The sequence below is a fragment of the Haemaphysalis longicornis genome, unplaced genomic scaffold (genome assembly GCF_048455015.1).
Source record: "Haemaphysalis longicornis isolate Haplotype H1 unplaced genomic scaffold, Haemaphysalis longicornis Haplotype H1 scaffold_2, whole genome shotgun sequence".
NCBI lineage: Eukaryota > Metazoa > Arthropoda > Arachnida > Ixodida > Ixodidae > Haemaphysalis > Haemaphysalis longicornis.
The window spans coordinates 247,487,482-247,508,697 of NW_027526295.1; the positions used below are offsets into that span (position 1 = coordinate 247,487,482).

The 21,216-nt window shown below is 50.2% G+C and overlaps 1 protein-coding gene across 2 annotated transcripts in view; it reads right to left on the reverse strand.

Moving 5' to 3' along the window:
- Window positions 1-6,773: 6,773 nt before the first annotated feature.
- Tup (LIM1_Isl and LIM2_Isl domain-containing protein tup) overlaps window positions 6,774-21,216 on the reverse strand; it is a 144,229-nt gene continuing 129,786 nt past the window's right edge. For both annotated transcript variants that reach the window (XM_077700074.1, XM_077700073.1), the window contains exon 6: window positions 6,774-9,244. In XM_077700074.1, coding sequence (XP_077556200.1) covers window positions 9,074-9,244 — 171 coding nt within the window. In that variant the 3' untranslated portion in view covers window positions 6,774-9,073. The remainder of the gene's footprint in view (window positions 9,245-21,216) is intronic.

The following is a 21,216-nucleotide window of genomic DNA, read 5'->3' on the forward strand; positions in this document are numbered from 1 at the left end:
CTTAGACATCCAAAAAGGTGTGCCTAAAGCGAATAAGTTCAAAAAATAACGAATTCACTAATAGAAAAGTGCTTGTTGCAGGTCATTTTGATGAAACACAACTCAATTAGGTGGCGCGTTTGCCTTGAACGAATCGTTTTGCCCCTTGGACTTTTTCTGGCGCACGGAGTGTTTTCGTACGAATGAAAGGTGCTGCCTTTTCACAGCGACGTAGATGAAAAGAAATCCCGTGCACGCGGGTAAGCCCGTTAAAAGCAATATATTCATAACAGCGCCATCCGACGTTGGAGGCGAAATAAGATCTACCGTAAACATTCACAGTTGTTTCGTACCGATCTTGACATGATGCTTCTGACTTGTGAAACTTCGTCGAAGCTTGCATCCGATGCACGCCCGAATGCTGGGAACGCATGTACCACCAGCCTGGCTACGCTCGCAAGTAACAGAAGCATAAAAACAAGCAATTAACAGTTAGAAGGCGGCGTTTACTGCGAGATTCTGGTACTCTGCGCAAGTGTGGAGCCATTTCGAAAGCGTGAATCTGTGCGTATGGGCAAACACGTCATTATGAAGTCATGGCATGGCGCCGTCTTCGCTGCTCGCTGTTACAGCGACACGCGAAGGGGCCATACTGTTGACGAAGAAAGCAGACTGGCGCATTCCATGCGCTGTGGCTCGGCTTGCTGTGGCCATCGTGTTAATGGAGCATCGTGGAGTATGTTAGGGATCGCCGTGGTAGAGAGAGAGGGGGGGAGAGAAAGAGAGAATGAACTTTGTTATTAGAAAAATGCTCGCGTAGGTGTGACCGCCCATTAAGTCACTACCTAGTCCGTACAATGATTCACCTTGTTCATCCTGCCACCCTGGCCTCTTTCTATCTGGGCAGTGTGAGGAGGGTGTGTCCATTAACGTGGGTTCGTGTCATGTGTCATGTTCGTGTCATGTTCGTGTTGTGGGTTCGGGTCATGTGTTCGTCGCCGGTATCACGGCTCATGCGACGCCTATACCCCACATCTGGGTAAATAAAATTTGGACGAATTAAATCTGTGGCACAGGGACTTGGCTTGGAAAAGAGGCCAAGTCCATGGGCGACAGACATTGGATTCATAACCGTTACACCCCTAGTTGTCGTTAATAACAAAGTATGGTGGTGAAGTATTCAATCACGTTTTATGACCTGTTTGAAGGTACTGGGAGCTCTCCCCTACTCAAGCGCGTAGTAGACGCTCAGCGATAGCTTCAGAGACTATATAGACGCATGGCGCAGGTGGGGTTCATTTCGTATTTCTGTACCCGCGTTGGGTCGCTGCGCATCTTGACAAATCGGCGTTTATCACTCCGTGGAACCAACGTGCAACGTAGCTGCCGTACCAGTTAGACGTCATAGAGTTTCATACTAATATATGTACTTGAGGGAAATCCGTTTCCAGTGTATGGGAGAGCCGCGCTTCAGCGAGCGTGCCGTCATGTACGGCGGGGAAGCGTTCCATCGTTTCTCGGCATGGCTCACCATGGAACTGGATCAAATGTTGGCTTTGGCTTCGTGAACCGTAATTATTGTCCTAAAATACTAGACAAAGTTCTTTTATACATGTATGTATAGCTAACAAAAAAGTGGCACAGCTTGCACTAGTGGTGCAAGGTTGGGGGAGAAACAGCGGACAGGGGAGTGTCGACCTAGCTTCTTCCGGTTTCGCTAAGTTTTGCTAGGTTTTACTAGGCTTTGCTAAGTTTTGTTACAGAGAGAGAAAAGTTAAAGGAAAGGCACGAATGTTAACCAGGCTACGGCCTAGTATGCTATGTTTTTCGATGTACTTACTAGGCTAAACTAAGGGCTGATGGGTAAGGCAAAGTTTAGCCGCATTTTAGAAGACCGTTCCGGTCGGTCAACCACGCTGACAGCGGATCACAGGGGGGAAGAAGCACCTTTAAAATGGTATAGCAAGGAGTGAGCATGCGCATATGCCCCTGGTGCTAACACTCGAGCAGGCCCGAAAGCCGGCTTCACTGTTATAATACCCTATCTGCGGTGGTGCACCCTTTACAGGCGGCGCAGTTTTTTCTTTGTTTTTTTGCTAACACCACCGGAATAAGCTCAAACTTGAACAGCCCACTGTTAAAACTTCTTTGTCAGGTATTTTCGAAAGTATTTGTCAACAATTTTTAAAATTTTCTTGCGACCTGAACAAGAACAAAATGTTTCCCCTGTTGTTCCCTCGATCGTAAAGGTCCGCAAGAAGGTATTTTACAAACCAGGCCAATTAACCTCAACGGTAGCGTACACAGACACTAGGGAAAGATGACGACAGGACAACGCTGTCTTCTTTCTCTTGTGCGCGTCTACTACGCTGCTACTCAAGATGCTTAACCAGTACCAACTTACCCAAATGTCGATCATTTTGCAGTACAGGCCAGGTAAGCAAGGAAAGCCTTCAGCACCCATGGCGGCTCCCACGGCGGCACACGATTGCCGCGACAGATTTCCCTCTAGCATAAAGCTCTATTGGTAAACAAGCCTCTTCAAGCGGCCAACGAACGCGAGTCCGCTACCGAACGCAAAGACATGCGCCGTCTTCCAACAGAATCGTTTTTTAAATACGATAGTCTTTCTTGGGCTACTTGAACTAGAAAATTTTGGTCTGTCTGTCTGTGTGTCTGTCTGTCTGTCACTCGATTCCGCCGCCAGGCCAAAGTGAAACAGAACCTGCACAATAGGTTTATATACCCACAGCCAAATCTAAACGTCCAAGTCCGGTGACAATGTTTATACTTATGAACATTGCTGAACTAGAACAAAATATTACGTTTATCTGGGGCAAGACATCAATGCATAAGTGGTATTCGCAGTGTTCTGTATAAAAAATACACGGATGATTGATTTAATGAAAAATACGCCCAGGAAAATACAAAATTGCTCGCCCGCGGTTTCCCTAGCGGCATTTTAAGAAATCAAACGGCAACAGTTACGAAACGTTCGACTAGATAGTTTAACTAAAGTAATGATCAATAACCTTCGGACAGCACAGCGGTTTGAGATAGGTGGCGAAGCAGTGGAAGTAGTAAGCGAATGTATCTACTTAGGCCAAGTTGTGACCCCGGATCCCAACCATGAGGCAGAGATAATTAGAGGATAAGAATGTGGTGGAGTGCATTCGGCAGGCATTCTCAGATAATGAATGGCAGCCTACCATTGTGCCTTAAGAGAAAGTGTATGACAGCTGTATCTTACCGGTACTAACGGGGCACTAAGAGGGTTCACTAACGGCTCACTAAGAGGGTTCAACTCAAATTGAGGACGACTCAGTGAGCAATGGAACGGAAGATGATAGGTGTAACATTAAGGGACAAGAAGAGAGTAGAGTGGGTCAGGGAACAAACACGTGTTAAGGACATATTAGTACAAATTAAGAAGAAGAAATGGACGCGGGCAGGGCATGTAATGCGAAGGCAAGATAACCATAAGTCATTGAGGGTAACAGAGTGGATCCCTAGAGAAGGCGAACGTGGCAGGGGGTGGCAGAAAGTTAGATGGGCAGATGAGATCAAGAAGTTTGCGGGGATAAATTGGTCGCAGTTAGCACAGGACCGGGATAATTGCAGATCAATGGGAGAGTCCTTTGCCCTGCAATAGGCGTAGATAGGTTTATGATGATCATGATGATGATGATGAAACTCTAAATTGCGACTCGCCTTATGACCCGCAGGTATTTACTTGAGTGTCAATATTTGGTTTTAATGACGCGGAGAGTTTTTATTTTAAGCGTGACTCAGCACACCGCAGCGTCAACTATAAGCTCCGTAGACAACTATCTCTGTTCCCTCTATGTGGTGCTGACGCAGCTCGCTGATTTATGCAAGCGTTTTACAGCGAATCTGTATACGTCTAATCCTCCTAGCACTCGCACCCGTACGGAACGAAAACTCGACGAGCACTTATTGTGTACAGCGTATGAAAAAATTCATAGAAAGTAAAGAAGAGGGTCTTAGGGCTTGCCTATTGTAATATAAAATGACTTATATTGCCGCTAGGGAAATGTCCCCTCAGCAATGCATTTATGTTGAGAGGTGAAACCGACTTTTAAAAAATCGGTGTAAGCTTGGTTTTTGTAAGCTGTCTTTCCCACCTTGTTTGGCGCGCAGTGAAGCATGACCATTTACAGATGGAGTATGGTTACCGCCCCATTTAACACACCTACCCACCGCTGCCGCCTCTTTCCCGAGTCGTGTACACTGCTCGCCACGCGCGCCGTCTATGTCCCCCTGCCATTCGTATGCGTATTTTTGGGTGGGACGAGGGATGGGCATGAGAGCACTGTCGAGCTTCACGCGCTCACCGTTAATTAGCAATGGCTTAGCTCGGCTATGTCAGGATATACGTAACGTGAGCTGAGGTTCAGCTGGTTATTCTTAAGTCTCCTGGTCACTGCTCCTCGCGCATGCGCAGCGCGGCTCTCCAGAATCCACACGAAACTGCTCAACCTCGGCCAGTGTAGCTTACGCTACAAAATACCCGCTGTGTGAAGATTTCAACGTGGACGTCTCACGGCCTGAGGTGACCATATAGCTGTTCTCCATAGTCGGAGAGGTTTGGGATGGTGTGTTAGCCAGACTGTAAGATGCCTGCGACGCGGGAGGGAAGCGAACAGTCCCATGTTTGTCTCCGAGAGTAAAACTGCAGTCCTTTACAGTTTTACTCGGCTAATTAGCTAGAGAGTGTGCTCAATCGCAAATTACAAACGCGTTTTGTTTCGTGCACTCCGTGCACTGCAACTAGCTTCGCTCGTCATCGTTCCCAGAGTGGAAGGGCACTGATTTTTTTGCATTTTCTTGGGAAAACCTTAGTATTCAGGAATATTGTGCAAACAAGAAGCTTTTTTGCTCTCGAACACTAGAAATCTTTTGACAGCACGCTAAGCTTAGTACAAAAGCAGGTTGGTGTCAAGCCTAATTAGGAAGAAAGGGGGTTCCATGACCAATTCTGCCAAGTTTTGTCGGAATATGAAGTTTTGGAATGCGACTACGTTGAATTCATATTTACAATGGTTTTCAAGTCACATTACCTGTAATGTAAACTATCATTTACCACAAAAATTGAACCCATCATAGCATATGCAGCGTCTGTTCGGTGAGGGCAGGTGCTTTATTGGCTAAGGAATGAAAATTAAAAGCAAAGCACTTTCTTCCACACTGCCTCTCTATCATTTATTAACAGCGGAGCTGTTCTTACTGACCGCAAGTTCGCCCTTGCAGAAAAAAAAAAAAACAAGTAAATGCCAAGCATTCGTGAGCGCGTTCCCCGTGCGACCGCCAAGCCCCCGGATTTCACAGCGGCTGTAGTAAAAAAAAAAAAAAAAAAAAAACTTCAGCGTTGTCGTCAAGCGTTACCACACATGTAAAAAAAAAACCAGCGCTAACGCTACAGCTGAAAAGTCACCCTGCGTGGGAGAGGTCGCCGCGGCCGCCGCATATTCTCTTAAAGCCATTATGGATAATTGGAGACATGGCTATGAGTGTGCCAATCCTTCCTGAGACGACTTGCAGATCCAGCCACCGATGCCTCGTGTCGATGACGAAGAGCTGGTGGAAGTCTATAATGCTGAGGATGACTTTGCATCCACCACTCGCCGCGAAGAAGACGATGACCTCTTCGATGCATATGACGACGATTACCGGTGCCGCAACTATAGGCAAAGAAAGAATGATACTGAAACTTAACTATGTGTCCGGCAATGCTCACCTACAGCAGTCTCGCCCTTGAAGACTGCCCTGAATTTTTTCGTCTTATATTCCGTAAATTTTTTTTTTCTAAGTCGCTAATCTGAATCTAAAGCAGCGGCCGTTCCACAACCAACTGCACTAGCGGTCGCCAGTAGTTCCCAGAGGCACTGTTGTGGGATAGAAAGCCACTTACCTCAGGGTTCTTTCAGGGTCGCTAACAGGATTCACTCATTGGCTTTGACGCTTTGTGACGTCATAAGATCCAGGAAGGGGAAATGGCAGTAGGCAGCGACACTGAACTTAATTTCTCCCAGCTTATCAAAGTTCCGCCGCTGGTGGTATTTTCGTAAACCAGGTGTGAAACTTGTTGATATGTACCTAGTTTCTTCACTTCAGTGTCGTGCAGGAAATCTGACAGTTAAACAAAAAAAAAATTCGTGCTCGTCGTTAACTGCTTGGCATTTTCGTTTTGCGATATTCAGCTTTGCGCTGTGTTACATGCTTTGCACCTTCTCGAGCTGCATTTTGCGCGCGCCTGTGTGTGTGTGTGAATGTTCGTTGTTATTTCATTCCACGTTCTCCGTCATGTCCTGGGTTTCGGGACACGACGTTATCTTCACAGCAAACATCTGAGAAATCTGAAACACCTGAGTGCCCGGAAAAAGTTTCCTGTAGTTTGCACTAAAAGTTAAACCTGGGATTGGGGTGTTTATAGTATGTTGATCTAAAAAATGATGTGTATGATGGTTGTACTACAATGTTCCAGAAAGAAGGAAACCTTCAGGCTTAACTGGTATAGTTTTCTGCACGTGTCATGGCGCTCTTATGAAATATATGGCTTTATAAGGTCTACGAAGAGTGAACGCTGTGGGTAACATAACAAAGTTTGTCCTTCCTGGCAATAACATGGCAGAATGATGTGGTAATCTTCTGTGTCGGATTTCACAGACAACGAACAGTAACCGTTTACCTTCGAAGCATGGTGTTGCACTCTGAGTGTCGAGAGAAAATCAGGCCACCAAGACGCGATTTTTTTCTTTGACAAATAGTCATGGTCATAGCATGTGTATTTTATTCTTCACGTTTCATTTCGAAACATCGTGTTTCATGCATCACTATTTACAACATTCTGCAAGCAACGCAGCACAACAGAACAATTCAAGCGTTGCCAGGCTTCTCACAAACCGCGCCAGCCAGACAAAGAAAAAAAGAAAATTCTAAGTGGGCCTCGATCATCCGGCAAGTTCGCCCTTATTGTGAGTCGACCAAAAAATTACAAGGCCAATAGAAGGAACGTTCTCAGAACAATAATTTTCGAAACCAGCTGCCTTGAAAACGTTTTATTCTTCTACGTTGAGTTGAATTGCATACCAGTGAATATGCAACGTGGGCTTAACATTCACCTCTATCCTTCTTGATCGGGACTAGATTTTTTTCCTCGTCTTCTCGTAAGCAAAACGGCGCAAGGTCATCGCCTTCGGCTGACAATACAACAATAAAGGATTGGTACTCCCTGAAACGCGTACGAGCACCACCCGAGGTAATTCAGCTCGTAATTCACGTTGCCACTCAGCTCGTAACTACGCTCGTAATTCAGTGCGCAGTTCACCTTCAAAATTCAGCTTGTTGTAAGTGCATTAAGTTGCCCTGGGTCACGATTCCTCGGTTCTTGCTTTTTTAATCGGCGCGAATGAGCTCTCAGAGGGTAACAGCACTGCAGCGTGCGGGTGTACAAAAAAATACATTTTTTTCTGTTTTTTTTTTTTGCGATAAGGACGGCTAAAAGAATAGTGGTGTAAAACGACTAACCAACTGTCGAAATGATTGAGCTCCACGAGGACTTTAAATTACAAGTTCTCGCATAATTGCAGGGCGAGTAAACCAATCAACAGCGACATTTGAAATGAATCTCAAACTGCGAACAAAAAATGACAACACTAGGCGCGAAGCATAGCAGAGACAGGTGACATGCGATATCCAGTTTCTCGCTTTTCTAAAAAGAGAGAAAAAAACAAATGGGTAGGTTTTTCTTCTGTCTTTTTTTTTTTAATTGAAGCTTCAAATCGTCCTAGCTTTAGCAATGGGGTGGCGGAAACTGTTTTGAACGAACGGCTTTAGTTTAGGAATTGGCATTTTCGGACATGTGTGCGGAACGTCAGTGCGTTCCACCATGGGCGGAAGGGCACATCCGGGGTCGGTGGTGGTTGACCGTCCGTGAAGGAAGTGTCCTCCGCTGCGGTGACGGCGGCCGGAAAAGCCCAGAACACGTGGGTGTTGGCCGTCGCTGGTGAAGAATAAATAGCGCTTCGGAGCCTCACGTCCTGGTGTGGGGAAGGGCGTAGTGTTGTGTACAGGGCGTGACGTCGCGATGATGGGCGGCCGATCGCTCTCGGAGACATCGATATCGCTGACCGCTCGCGATCACAGAGGAAATACGTAAAGGGTTCACAAGAAGTGTTCGCGCATGCGCTCGCATGCGACAGTTCCGAAGTTTGTGAAACGTCGGTCGTCGTCAACGACGAGAGAGTGACTCGATGTATCGCGGCCACACTACTGCAGCTCGATGAACGTTGCTTTCGAGAAGTGCGGGTGAAAATGCGAAGCTTTCGGGATTGAGCACGCGGCGGCTCTTGCACTGAAAGTTATTCCCTTTCGAAATGTGTGACCATATTTGGTACCAGATGCAAGCACTTTCTTTTCCTTTTTACGCGTTTTGGTGACTTTCCAGCCAATTTACAACTTTCTCAAATTTTTATCTGCGGAAGTCGCCGACTCTGTTTTGTTGAGGTAGTGGAATGCGGCTTATCATAGCGGAGGGATCGAATAAGAGGTTCTCAGCATTTTCAAAAGCAAACATTTTCTCGTAGTTTGAGCCTTTCTTTTCATTCGAGTAGCACGACCGAGCCGTCACCTTCACACACCGTACAGCCGTGACAGGTCACACAGGATCGAGCAAGATGGCATAGAATTAATTTGGGCGCCTGTTTGTCGTCGTTGTTGGTGTTGCAAACGGCTCTTTTCTATCGATCCACTACTCCCGATGAGCGCGAACCTTTCCAAGGATGACACCTGTGACGCGCTCGTGGGCTATCGCGTGTTATCTGGGTTCGGGCTCAACCAGTGGCTTCTCGAAGGTTCCAACTTGCGGCGCTCCGGGCTTTGTCGTGTGTGCGCGCCTCGCTGCGGAGACGCCGCTGTTGTTCCCTGTACACTGTAGCGGTGGCCCCTGCGGCCTGCTTTCCATCGGTCAACACATCGGCCGTGTCGGGAGGCCGTCGACCGGGGGCCTTCACGGCCTGTGTCGCTCGTGCCTGCGCGTCCTGGGGCGGCCCCTGGGCGAGTGCCCCGGCGGGGGTCATTCGCTCGTGGGACTGGACAGCTCCGAGGGCGTGCCGGGCAGGTGGCTCGAGTGGTGCGACGAGAGGTTGCTGGGCGGCGCGCCCAGACCGTCGTCCGCGCACAGGTAGTGGCCGCCCAGGGGAAGCACGCCGAGGCAGCCGGGGTCCCCCGTGTCGTAGCCGTGCATCTGCGAGAGGAGGAGGAGAGCACAAGCCGAAACGTCGCGGTCACGTCGTGATTCAGCCTTCCAACATCAGAACACTGGTGAAAGAAAGAAAGAGAGAAATCTTGACGAACAATACATAAAGCTAATCGATGGATTAGATTGAAAAAAAAAAAAAAACACATCTAGGGGTGACAGCTTTCCAGCTTTCCCATAAGCTTTTTTTTTTTTGGGGGGGGGGGGGCGGGGGTTGTTATCCTGTGCCCTGCTTGTCAATTTAGCAACTATGCATATTGCACTTACAGGTGCTGTAGATATAAGAAGCTAACAGTTCCATCATTGGCGCGCGTGAAAACGCCGTGTGCACATGCATCAGCGGCCCTATAGAACTTAAGCTATTGTGCCTAGAGCGGCACAAAGTCATTTCCATTGTACCGTCTTGGAAGAACCTACTCGCCGGTCCCTTGGTGATCTAAGCAAACAGTAATACGCAGGTAGTTGATGCTGGCGTGGAGCTGCCTGTGAGTTGGAGGAAGGGCCCGTGTTTACTGTTAATTCGTGGAAGTGCTTGTGCCCGGCCTTGCCAGCTGCTGTGGCGGTCCGCTAAATTTCGACAGCATTCAGGGCGACCTACAATATCGCTGAACGCCTTGTACACATGTGTTCGAAGCAGACTCAATGTGGGTGAGGAATCGTCACTCTGCACGCCTAAACAGTGCTAGTTAGCCCATACGTGACGAAGACTGTTTGACAGCTCGCTAAAAACAAAGAGACTGCAGAAAATAAACTAGCCACTCCGCGGCGGCGGACAGAACGATTTTGCGCTTCCCGCGCGGCGCACTCGAGCTTGTCATCGCGAACCGCGTGCGCGTCGGCGGGGATCGCGAATGAATTAGCCAACACTGCACGCGTTCGTCCCCGCCGTATCAATGCGAGCCGCTCTCGCGGACGTCCGTGCTTAACGTGGCCGCCGTCTCCCGAAGTGTGTGTACCTGACGCAAACAGGCTTCCGGTGCCGGCCAAGGCCCGCCATCAAATCCCATTCGGGGGACTCGTGTTTGCCCGCTCCGCGACGCAGAAGCCGCCGCGTTGGCGAAAGCTATGGGAGTGGAACACACGGGGGGCGGCAGTACTGCTTGAACGCCCGCGCAACGTCGGCCGAGCGGCGAGAGGGAAGGAGGGAGAAGCCGGCCGCCGCTATGTCAATGTAATTACCGCGCGAGCCTCTGCAAGCATAAGCAATCGCGTTCTGGGGAGAAGACGACCTACAGGCCACCGCCACCGCGGCGGCCGCCGCCTCGGCAATCCCCTTCCCGGCGCGCGTAGGCCTACTGCAGCGCAAACAGCAGCGCGCGCTCCGCCGGCCGATGCCTGTAGTTGAATAATTAATGGCAGGCGCTGCCGACGGCCGCACTGAAAAGCAAAGGAAAATATGAGACAAAAAGGCAGACGGGCTTGGTTCGTGTTATCTCTCTTCTCGCGGTGCTTCCTCGCGCAACACTCGTCGCACACGTGTGCACTCAGGCGTGTTCCCTGCTTCTGCTGTGCCCAAATTTTCGCCCTGCACATCCTTTTTCTCTTTCTTTATCGCTCGCCTGTGCGAAAGATGCACACAAAAAAGGGTGGGGGCAGGAAAAGAAGTCATGTCAACTGCTGTGCGGTGAAGCCAGCCCGTGGAGGCTCCGAATGCTTGAATCTTTTTTAAAGGCTTTTAGGATATTGGGAGCCTAGAAGGAAAGCCCGAGGCTACAGCGAAGACCAACAGAATCGGAGTTCTTGACTAGCAGAAACAAAGTTTTGGAACTCTTTTCTGGTTTTGAAAGCCTGCCACGCAGCGTCGAAGGAAGTACCTTGCAGCGTTCGGTCGGAAGAGAGAGGGTAAAGTTTGTGGCAGTTTGAGGCAAGTGCAGCGGTGGGAATGGGCACACAATCGATAGCGAATTGCTATATTCTCGCCCGGCACGGACACCAAAGTTACATCGAGGTTAGTCTACGTAGGCTTTAGCATCCCTTTCGGCCGGCGTGCAACTGAATATTCGCGAAATGGATCAAGTTTCACGCAGCATTGCGTGTGAAACATACGCTGCCCTAGCTTCTCGTTTCTCACATTACATTCGCCTAGCTGCAAGAGCATGCCTTGGCTAATAACATCGGCTAATAAGATCGCCTAGGCAGAAAGAAGGTCAGTGCTCTTCCCCTCTGTGAAGAAGGATGACCAGGGATTGACTGATTGATTCAAGGGTTTAACGCGTCGACGCAACGCAGGCGATGAGGCGCGCCGTAGTGGAGGGCTCCGGATTAATTTTGACCACCTGGGGATCTTTAACGTGCGCCGAAATCTCGTGCACACGGGCGTTTTTGCTTTTCGCCTCCATCAGAAAAGCGGCCGCCGCGGCGGGGAATCGAACCCGCGACCTAGGATGACCAGGGAAGCTGGGCGCAGTACAAGGAGGGCGCGAAACAGAACACGTTTGTTTGTAATTCCCATTGAGCATACATCCTAGCTAATTAGTTGAATGAAACTTGCAAGAACTAAATTTTTATTCTAGCGGGAAACAGGGAGCTGTCCAATTCCCTCCCGTAGTCGCCCATGTAATGGCAGCAGACGGGAATTCCACAAGATTTATAACGGAACTGTGAATTAAGTAATTATAAAAAACTAAGTGAAACTCGGTCTAATCTTAGAGCCGTCTTAGCGGCTAATCGCCATTTAATGTGTTTCCTGCCAGTTTCAACTAAACAACAGGTACAGCAGTTTTCTGTAACCTAACTCCCTCTGTAGATGGCCATATATCGACAGCAGCCGGTAAATTTTTTACGGTTACAGCTTCACCTTGACGTAACTAATAATAAGTAAATGAAACTCGGCGTAATATTAGAGTCGTCGTAGCGGCAAATTTCAGTGTGACTTTTTTTTTTTTTTTTCCAAAATTCCTACATTCGGTTGAAGGGTACAGAGCATCCACCTGAAATCTGGCTTTGCCGCAAGATTAAATTCTTCGCCGGCGCGACTTTTGCGCACGGACGCTATATCGGGAAAGCGCGACAAATGCAGCTTCCCCGTAAAAAAAACTATTCTGGGTTAATGCGTCTCTCGAGCGAAATGGTAGGAGCATAAAATGTGACTGTGTGTGTGCGTGCGTACATCAAATACATGCACCCACGCACTGAAGCAAACACACACTCACTAATTCACTTCACACTCGCTCACTCACACGCACACTCCCTCACTCACTCACTCACTCTTTCTCTCCGACATGTGGAGCGGACAATTGTTCCTCTTCACGAGAAAGAGCGGCCCTGCTCTTTTGGGCTACTCTCTGCTGTATGTACTCATCCGCAGCTCCAACATGTGGAGCGGGATGGCGCTTCTTTATCTGCTCCTCATTAGTGGGCCATTGTCTACCGGTAAGGGAGCAGCGGGTCATGACTGTAAGAACGCTTCGTGACTGCGTACGAGTACGGACAGACGATAAGTGCAAAGGGTACTTTTAAAACATCGTGCTTTCCGATTAGCTCCAGTAATTAATGACGATACGGAGGGGGGGGGGGGGGTGCAAGGAGGCTTGTTTTACGTGATTCCACAAAGACGGACACGGAGCGAATGTTCCTCATTAGCATGTAGACCTGCGCTGTATCTCTACCCAGTTGCTCCAAACAGGCTTGCTCCGCATTTTTCCACAGGGTACATACGACATGGAGGATCTCGCGCGGGGAAGGGGGGGGGGGGTGATTACTGTAGCAGATATATTGATAAGCAGAAGAAACATAAGGTTTGTCAGGGAATTTTATGTTTTGGGAGGTCCAAATCCCACAGATGCAGCACACACAAGCGAAAAATTTAGGCAATAATTTATGATGGGGCGGGCGGAGCTTCTGGCCGTGCTCCGAGGGGTGCGGCCGCTCGAGGAACTGCTTTGGCCCCCAGGAAATGCCAGGGAGCGGGACAAAGTGCTCGAGGCCCTGGGAGCATACCTGGGGGCCTCGGGGCTCCACAATGCACTAAGCTACAACTCTACGTAACTGCCCGGGTCGCAGTGGAGTGTAGCTGTTAGGGTAGAATTCCTGTGTGTGTGTGTGGGTGTGTGTGTGTAAGTGTGCAGGTGCCCTACTCCTTCGTGTCCTGTATTTTGATATTTATTTATTTGTCTAGTGTTTCGTTTTTTTTTTCTTCACCTAACGTTGTATATAGGTTATTCTTGCCCATGTTTTATATATTTATGTTAGCCCTCTACCCTATCCCCCTATTCCTATGTACTCTTTCCTCCCTATCCCACCTCCCCTACACCAGCAGGCGTTCCGGTGTCCGCCCCTAGGCAAGACAATTTACGCCTGTTGGTGGACCTTCCTTTCTTGTTTTTGTGCAATAAATACATACATACATGATGATTGTACGTCCAACACTGTAAAAACAAGTTCATATAGACGCGTTCTCCAGATATTTGTCCTAAACAATTCAAATTATCGCGTTTAACACGTCCAAGGCACATGAGCTATGAGGCGCCCCGTGGTGGAGGACTCCGGATTAAATTTGACCTCCTGGGGAAATCTCGTCACACGGGCGTTTTTGCTTTTCGCCTCCGTCTGAAAAGCAGCCACCGTAGCCGGAAGGACTCGCGTCCTTGGCCTCAAGCAGCACAACGCCTTAGCCACTGAGCCGCAGCGGTGGGTGACCGAAACAATTATTCGCTTTGCGGATGCTTTTGACTATCCCACTTCTTCAACAATTGTTTTTTTTTTTTCGCCGCTGTTAGCGTTATTTCATTTTTCTGCCTCGGTAGATTCAGTGATATCGAGTGCATCTGCGTTCCGGAAGCTGCGTGCGGTGGAAAAACCGACCTCTTTAAGGACAGCAGTACTTTCTCATGCGAACCACGCGCCACTCTCGCAACTCCTCCGTCTTCGAGCGCGAGCTCGCGCCGCCGCCTCGCTGAAAATTTGAAGACAGTGCAAAATGAAGGTGCGACCGGTCCGAGGACCATTCGGCCAAGCTCCGGGGACAACTTTCGACGGCCACAAGCACCGTGGCGGTCGAGCCGAGTAGCATCACTGGCTGGCCACAGGGGCGCCATCGGCCAGGGACCAAGGAGGGGTGAGGGGAAGGGGCGCGGGGAAAGCTTCTCGCAAGTCGTCCGCGTCTGTCCCTCGCCGGTCAGGCGCCGGTAGACGCTGCAGCCGTCGCGACGAGGCGACGGTCGCTGGGATGCCATCTCTGTACCTCCCCCCTCCCCTCCGTCCTGGGCTTTCTTCTTCGCGCTGTACACCTCTCGGCGGCGTGAGAGATAGGAAAGCGGCGCGCCGACACTGGCCGGAGCCATATCTTTCGTCTTTGGCGCTCTCTTGTCTCATTCCGTCCCGCGCGTTTCATTACGGACCAAGGGGGGACCCCGAGCACCGCGAAGGATACCACGAGCGGACGTCCCAGACATCGGCGTCGCTCCTGTCCCCGAAACCGTCCTCCTCCCCTTGCTGTGTAGCCTCCGCAGGGCTCTCTTCTTCGGCCCCTCCCGTTCCCTCGTGAGCTCAACGCGTCTTCTTCTTTTCTTCCTCCCGTAAACGTTTCGGGCGACCCGGTGTTTTGCTGACGAGACGGCGTGAGTCTGGGGCAATTGAGCGTGAGACGACGCCTTTTCTGAGCGCTTAAGCATAGATTAAAGCGGGCTCGCTTCTCGTTTCTATCTTTTTAAAGCCTTCGCCGCACAGGTTTATTTGTTCGTGCTCTCTTCTGATTCCGATCTTCTTTTCGTGACGTCATTCCTCGTGTCTTACTTTGAGCGTTCCCCCTCCCTTATCCCCTTCCGCTTTTTTTTTTTTTTTGCGTTCCTTTCCCGTGACACAACAGCGCAGAGAAAAATGAAGCCAGGCAAAATCGTGCGGAGCTGCAAGAAATATTGGCCCCGATATCTGAGCGACACTTGCGTGCAATATATACCTCCCATCTTTGTTTTGCTCCGACCCTCTTGTACTTTCTTTTTTCTACCTGAAGAGCCATTTGTCGCATTTGAGGCACCAGTTTTATCCTGGGGAAGAAACGAGAAAAAATGAATTTATAAGGGTACAAAATTTGCCTTCAGCGCGTGGTGGTGCAGCGCGAATTCGCTGCGTGGTATACTGACGGCCGAGCAACAGGCATCGCAAACACACTTCAAAGATAAAAAACAAGGACTGGTGGCGTGCACCAACTGCAAACAGGCTACAGGTCGCGCGTTCAGAAACTAACTGTTGAGCTCGCCTGCATGCAATCAGCTAGCTACGTCCGAATCCGCAGCACCGTCGCTTTTTTGTTTTGTTTTGGAGGGGCTCGTGACGCATTCGAGTGGAGCCCGAGAAGCTGAGCCCGAGTTGTCGCTAGGACATTTCTTTTATCTCTTATTTTCCCCCGTTTCGCCTCCTCGGTTCCTCGCCTCCGAGTTTGTGTTTTCCGAGGCCCATCAGCGGTCGCCTCCTGGCGCGGACATCGCGCGCGTGCTGTTGTTTGCGCTCGTGCGCGGACTTCGGTCATCCAGGGACGGGGGAGGAGGTTCTCGTGTTGCGAACCAAGGTCGATTCATTTTTCCCCGCCCCTTTCTCTCGCTCTGTTCTGCACGATTTCCTCCCGGTTCTCAGGGTGCAGGTCCTTCTTTCCTTTCGCGTTTTCCCGCTGTGCCGCTTCCTTCCGACGGGCCAGCGGTCCGTGTTTTGGCAAACAGTGCCGCGAGAGAGGCGACCGACCGCGGCTCCATCGCGAGCCTCTCTCGAAGGCTGCGGGCAAACAGCACCTCCACCGCATCATCGATCCGCGCACAGCGCCGGCAACGAGGCAATGGCGTGATCCGAGCGCTGGCCCGCTATATCGTCCTCGTTCTCTAGGCCTTTCTTTCTTATTTTGTGTGTGCGGGTGGTTGTTATTACTTCACTCCTCTCGACGCACAGCCGCTTACGTAGCGTTTCTGCGCTGCCTCCATTCGCGCCTACCTCGTGCCTCAGTCTACAGCAGCTACTACCATTCGTTTCCTACCCCTGTACGGCGGGTTTTCGAAGCTGACTGCCGCATGCTTAGATCCAAGCAGTCGGAGTTGTGGGTTCGACAACATTGCGCATTTGGGTCGCTTCTTAATAAAAATGGAGGCAATGTCGCGGAACTAGGGCGACTGATTGTCAACAGATATGCTCGCCTGAACAACGAGACACATACGTGGGCGTCTGTACGCATGCGCAAGAGGAACACCACACCCTCCATTCCTTCCCTTCTTGAAGGCGAGCCGAGGGCGCAAAGTGTGTTTAATTTCTTATTTAGAAACGGTTTAAAGGTTAATCGCAAGTACTATGCGGTCAATGGGCACAAGGCATGTCTTTTTTTTTTATAGCAGTTTCTTAGAATGAGACACTTCCCCCTCCCCCCACATTTACGTTTTTTCTCCCCTGCCCTCGGCCTGACTACTCCACGAAAAAAAAAATTATGGGCATGAAGGAAGGAAGGAAGAAAGGATGAAGAAGAAAGGCAGGAAAGTTAACGTGCCTACAGCCTAGTTTGCCATGCTGCACGTGGGAAAGGGAGCATAGGCGAAAAAGAGAAAGGAAAGAATGAAGAAAAATTGGAGCAGACAGGTATGCCCAGCGATGAAGCACTAAGCGTCCAAGTTCAGTGATAGTCACTGGAGTCTCAGTCTACAACCTGGTGTTTTAAGTTCCTCTTCCGTAGGAAGCGTAAGAGTTCCTTAGTCCCCTTATGAGCTGATGACAGAGAAGGACAGTGACATAGAATTTTTTTTTACCCGCCGCGGTGGCTCAGTGGCTAAGGCGTTGCGCTGCTGAGCACGAGATCGCGGGTTCGATTCCCAGCCGTGGCGGCCGCTTTTCTGATAGAGGCGAAAAGCAAAAACGCCCGTGCGTGCGAGATTTCGGCGCACGTTAAAGATACTCAGGTGGTCTAAATTAATCCGGAGCCCTCCACTACGGCACGCCTCATCGGCTGCGTTGCGTCGGCGCGTCAAACCCTACAGTCAATCAAAACTTGCCCTGGTATTCTGAGTCCTTCCTTTACCGGCCCTCCAGTGGAGGGGATCCTTGAAATCGATTTGCCCATGCATTAGCATTGCGGAATCCTCCCCTCAACCGAGTGGAGGAAGCAAATGGAGTGGAGGAGGGACTCAGAATACGGCCCATAGAATTTTCTCCTCCGAAAATGACCGCCCAAAGTCTAGGTTCCTGAGTGCTGACGACAGCTTCTTTCTTTCAGGCGAGTATATAGCGTGGACATTCGAATAAACGTGGCGTATCGTCTCCTGCGTGCCGCACGTTTCACACTCCTCACTTGGGGCCATTCCTATCAAGTATGAGTAAGAATTTGTGAATGCCACCCCCAGCCAGAGACTGCAAAGAGTTGCGTCAGACCATGGGAGGCTTAGTGGGAGGGGACGTTGCAGGTGCAAATCAAGGGCACCAATACGTGAACGGGTGGATTCTTCAAGAGTCCATTGAGAGAGTGTTCTGTCCCCGACAAGTATACGGAGGGCCCTAGCTGCGTCTGTCCTAGGCAATAAAATGTGTACAGTAGTCGATTTTTGATGCGCAAAACGGGCGGAAGCGTCCGCACTTTCGTTGCCGACAATTACGCAGTGACTGGGAAGCCACTGCAGGGTGACATCATGACCCGCCTGGGCTGCGCAGTTGTACATCATTCTTATTTCTGTCAGTAGCTGTTCACGAGGTCCCCGGCACAGGGCTGACTGGAGTGACTGGAGTGCAGGCTTCGAATCACAGAAGATCGCCCATCTGCGGCATGAACTTTTCTCGATTTGGTGAAGAGCGCTACGAATGGCCGTAAGTTCTGTAGCCGTGGAGGTGGTGGGATTGGCTATCTTGAATTTGCTGGACAGTGACATTCGTGGTATATTGGCTATCTTGAAATTTCTGGACAGTGACATTCGTGGTATAATAACAGCACCGGCAGAACACGACGATGTTACAAACCCTCGGTGTATATACCGTATGTCTCGTGCAGGTACGTCAAAGTTAGCTGCTGCAGGGTTGTTTATTGGAAGAACACGTTTTTTTTATTTACTCCTGGAATACCTAGGCACTCTAGGGGCTGCGTCACCCACCACAGCGGAAGGAGCGGCCTCATCGCAGGCGTATAGTTCGATGGCATGCTGGTGTTGGGTGCAGCTATATACTACAGGGCAGGCGCGACGTAGGTGTGGCTGTCGAGTCGTAATGGTGGGTGTCAAAAACACACACATTTCCCCTCTAAAAGGAAAACCTTGATATTCGGCAGAAAAAAAAAATGAACTTGTAGCGCCCATCATCAACATCACCTACGCTCCGTCATCATCATCATCTAACACGGGTGCTGGCGTGGGCAGTCAGAGCCGCGCGCACAGAATAGATTCAAGTTCATGTTGCGGCCAGACGTCTGGTGCCGTCTCTCTCTCGCCTGATCGGCGCTCTACAAACTAAATGACAGATGGATGCATGAACGCGTATTAGAGCTTGACGTTGCAAATCTTCCGAAACATCACTAAGCCGGCCACGCGGGAGAGAAATGTACGACCTGCCAATCAGCACCGGCTCTAAACGTTCTGCTAACAACTTACGAGACGCCCCCTCCCCCCCCCCCTCGCCCTCCCCCCTCCCCCTCCCAAGCAGCTTATTACTCTTATTTCTGAAGATTGTCGAAGTAAAGTGGTGAAAGCCCTTCCAATGCCGCGTTTGAGCACGCCGTACACGGAACTGTGTTCCCGCTGACCCCGACTGCGGATGCGAGACCTGCAATCGAGCTGTCACTGGCACACGTGTTTCTTTCGTCGGAGGCATGTCACTTGACGATACGCAGGAGGCCTGCGCTGCACGTAGACACGCCTCGCTGGTTCGCGCGCCGTCGCATTGTACGGCCACTAGAAATACAAAAAGTCCCTCAGCCTTTGTCCATGTGGTGCTTTTTGACAACGCAAAACCGTGCTGCATGGCTAGCAACTTTCCCACGCGACGCTTGCAGGGGAACGTGATCAGGGGCAACGTTATGTGAATGCTTGATAAGCCACGCTTTTACCAAAGATCATTCCATTCCAAAGATCATTTACCAAAGATCATTAAAGAGATCATTTTTGACATTCGTTATCTTGTTGCGCCACACACACACGCGCGGACGCACACACACACATACGCACACACACACGCACGCGCACGCACACACACGCACACACGCGCGCGCAAACACTCGCGCACACACACACGCGCGCACACACACCCGCACGCACACGTGCACGAACACCCGGGCACGCACACACGCGCACGAATACACATGCACACGCGCAGGCACGCGCCCGCATACGCACACACACCCGCACACATGCACACACACACACACGCACACACACACACGCACCATATCACCATCATCATCAGGCTGTTTGCGTCCACGCATGACGAAGGCCTGTTGTTCTTTTCTTTTCGTTAGATAAAAATAATCCAAAGCGCCTCAGGGAAAGACAGAACGCCCGAAAATATGGCGGCCATCACAAAAGAAATCGTGAAGCCGCAGTGCTCCTTTTCTGTACGTGGAAGCAGTACAGCGATTGGGACAAGGAGAGAACACCGCCAAAGCGTCTAGCCCTCTTCTTGTCCTGTCTCGAGCGCCGCGTTTCGAAGTGTGTGCACAAGCACCTTTGTTCACGCTACCCTGCCAGCGCTTGCGAGTGCGCCGGCACGTTATATAAGGTGTCGTTGCCTGTTTCTTAACATCAAACGCCTCACTCATTCAGCTCCGTCTACGACGGAGTTGTTAAGCGTAGAACTGATTAATTTTTGTTTGTACGGCACACGTTCGCAGTGGTATTAACTTTGCAATAGAGCGTATACCACTACTCGATACAAATGTATCTAACTACTTCAATAATAATATTCGTGTGTTGTTACCCCCTCGCCTTTCTCTCTTTTTTTTGTTTTTGTGTTTTGCTTCGTCCACAGGCTTTCCCACTGCCTACAACCACACGTTTAGATAAAGCTGAAATTCCTTCGTAACGATCTGTGTACAAGGAGCCACAAATTGTCAACAAATATACAGATCCTTGCGGCATTCTCCGCTGGCAGGCTCTCTCTTGTCGAGACGCGCATTGGACGCGCGCAACTTTTAATGGTGATGTTTCTAAAATCTCGACCACTAGTAGACGTGGTGGGTTTTTCTTATTTTTATGTACGGATGCTCAGTCCTGCGAGCTTGCTGACGATAAAGTAATGACAAATGAAGCAGCAGGCAGCCGAGCTGAGCTTCCGCTGCCTCATACGAACCCCTTTCAGCACCATGCCCCGCAGGGAGCGCTCAGGACCGAACTGGTTCCGGTCAAGCCGTTCCGGAAGCGCTTCCGGTTCCGGTTTTGGGTTTCCCGTTCTCGTCAGTGCGTCCCTTCTCTTCGCCCGCACGCGCCCGCGCACCCGAGCGCGACAGTCGTTCCCCGTTGCGCCCATTCCCGCTGCGTTCCAGAAAGTTTCGTCCGCTCTTTCATGCCCGACGACGCATCTTCACCGCCCACCATCCGGTTTTTGTTGCGCTCAATGGCCGTCAGACTTCTGGGTGAATGATGCTGCCCTACACACCACCACCCGTATAACTTTGTGCTTCATCAGGAACAAAGTCGATCCCAAAGCCGGCTCCTTTCTCCCGCTGGTGACGCATCTGTCGCACGTCCCTTTTTCAACATGTTCTGGAATACGGGGCACATTGACAGCACTCGGTTGGTCCATGCATCGCCGAAGTCGCTCGACGCACTTGTGACTTGGCCGCGTCGGTATGTGTTGAGACGTCGCACCATTTCGTAGCGACACATCTTGTTATACAGTGAAGAAAACTACCTGTAGATACAACCAGTAATCTGTACCTCACAACATGCATCATAACCCACGCATTACACAAGGCATGCAATCAAACACACTGAGGGGAACCACCGTGGGTTCCAGCTAGTTGAGCACGCTCATGAGACTGGAACGCCGTCGCGCCAACTCCACGCCGCCTCTATTGG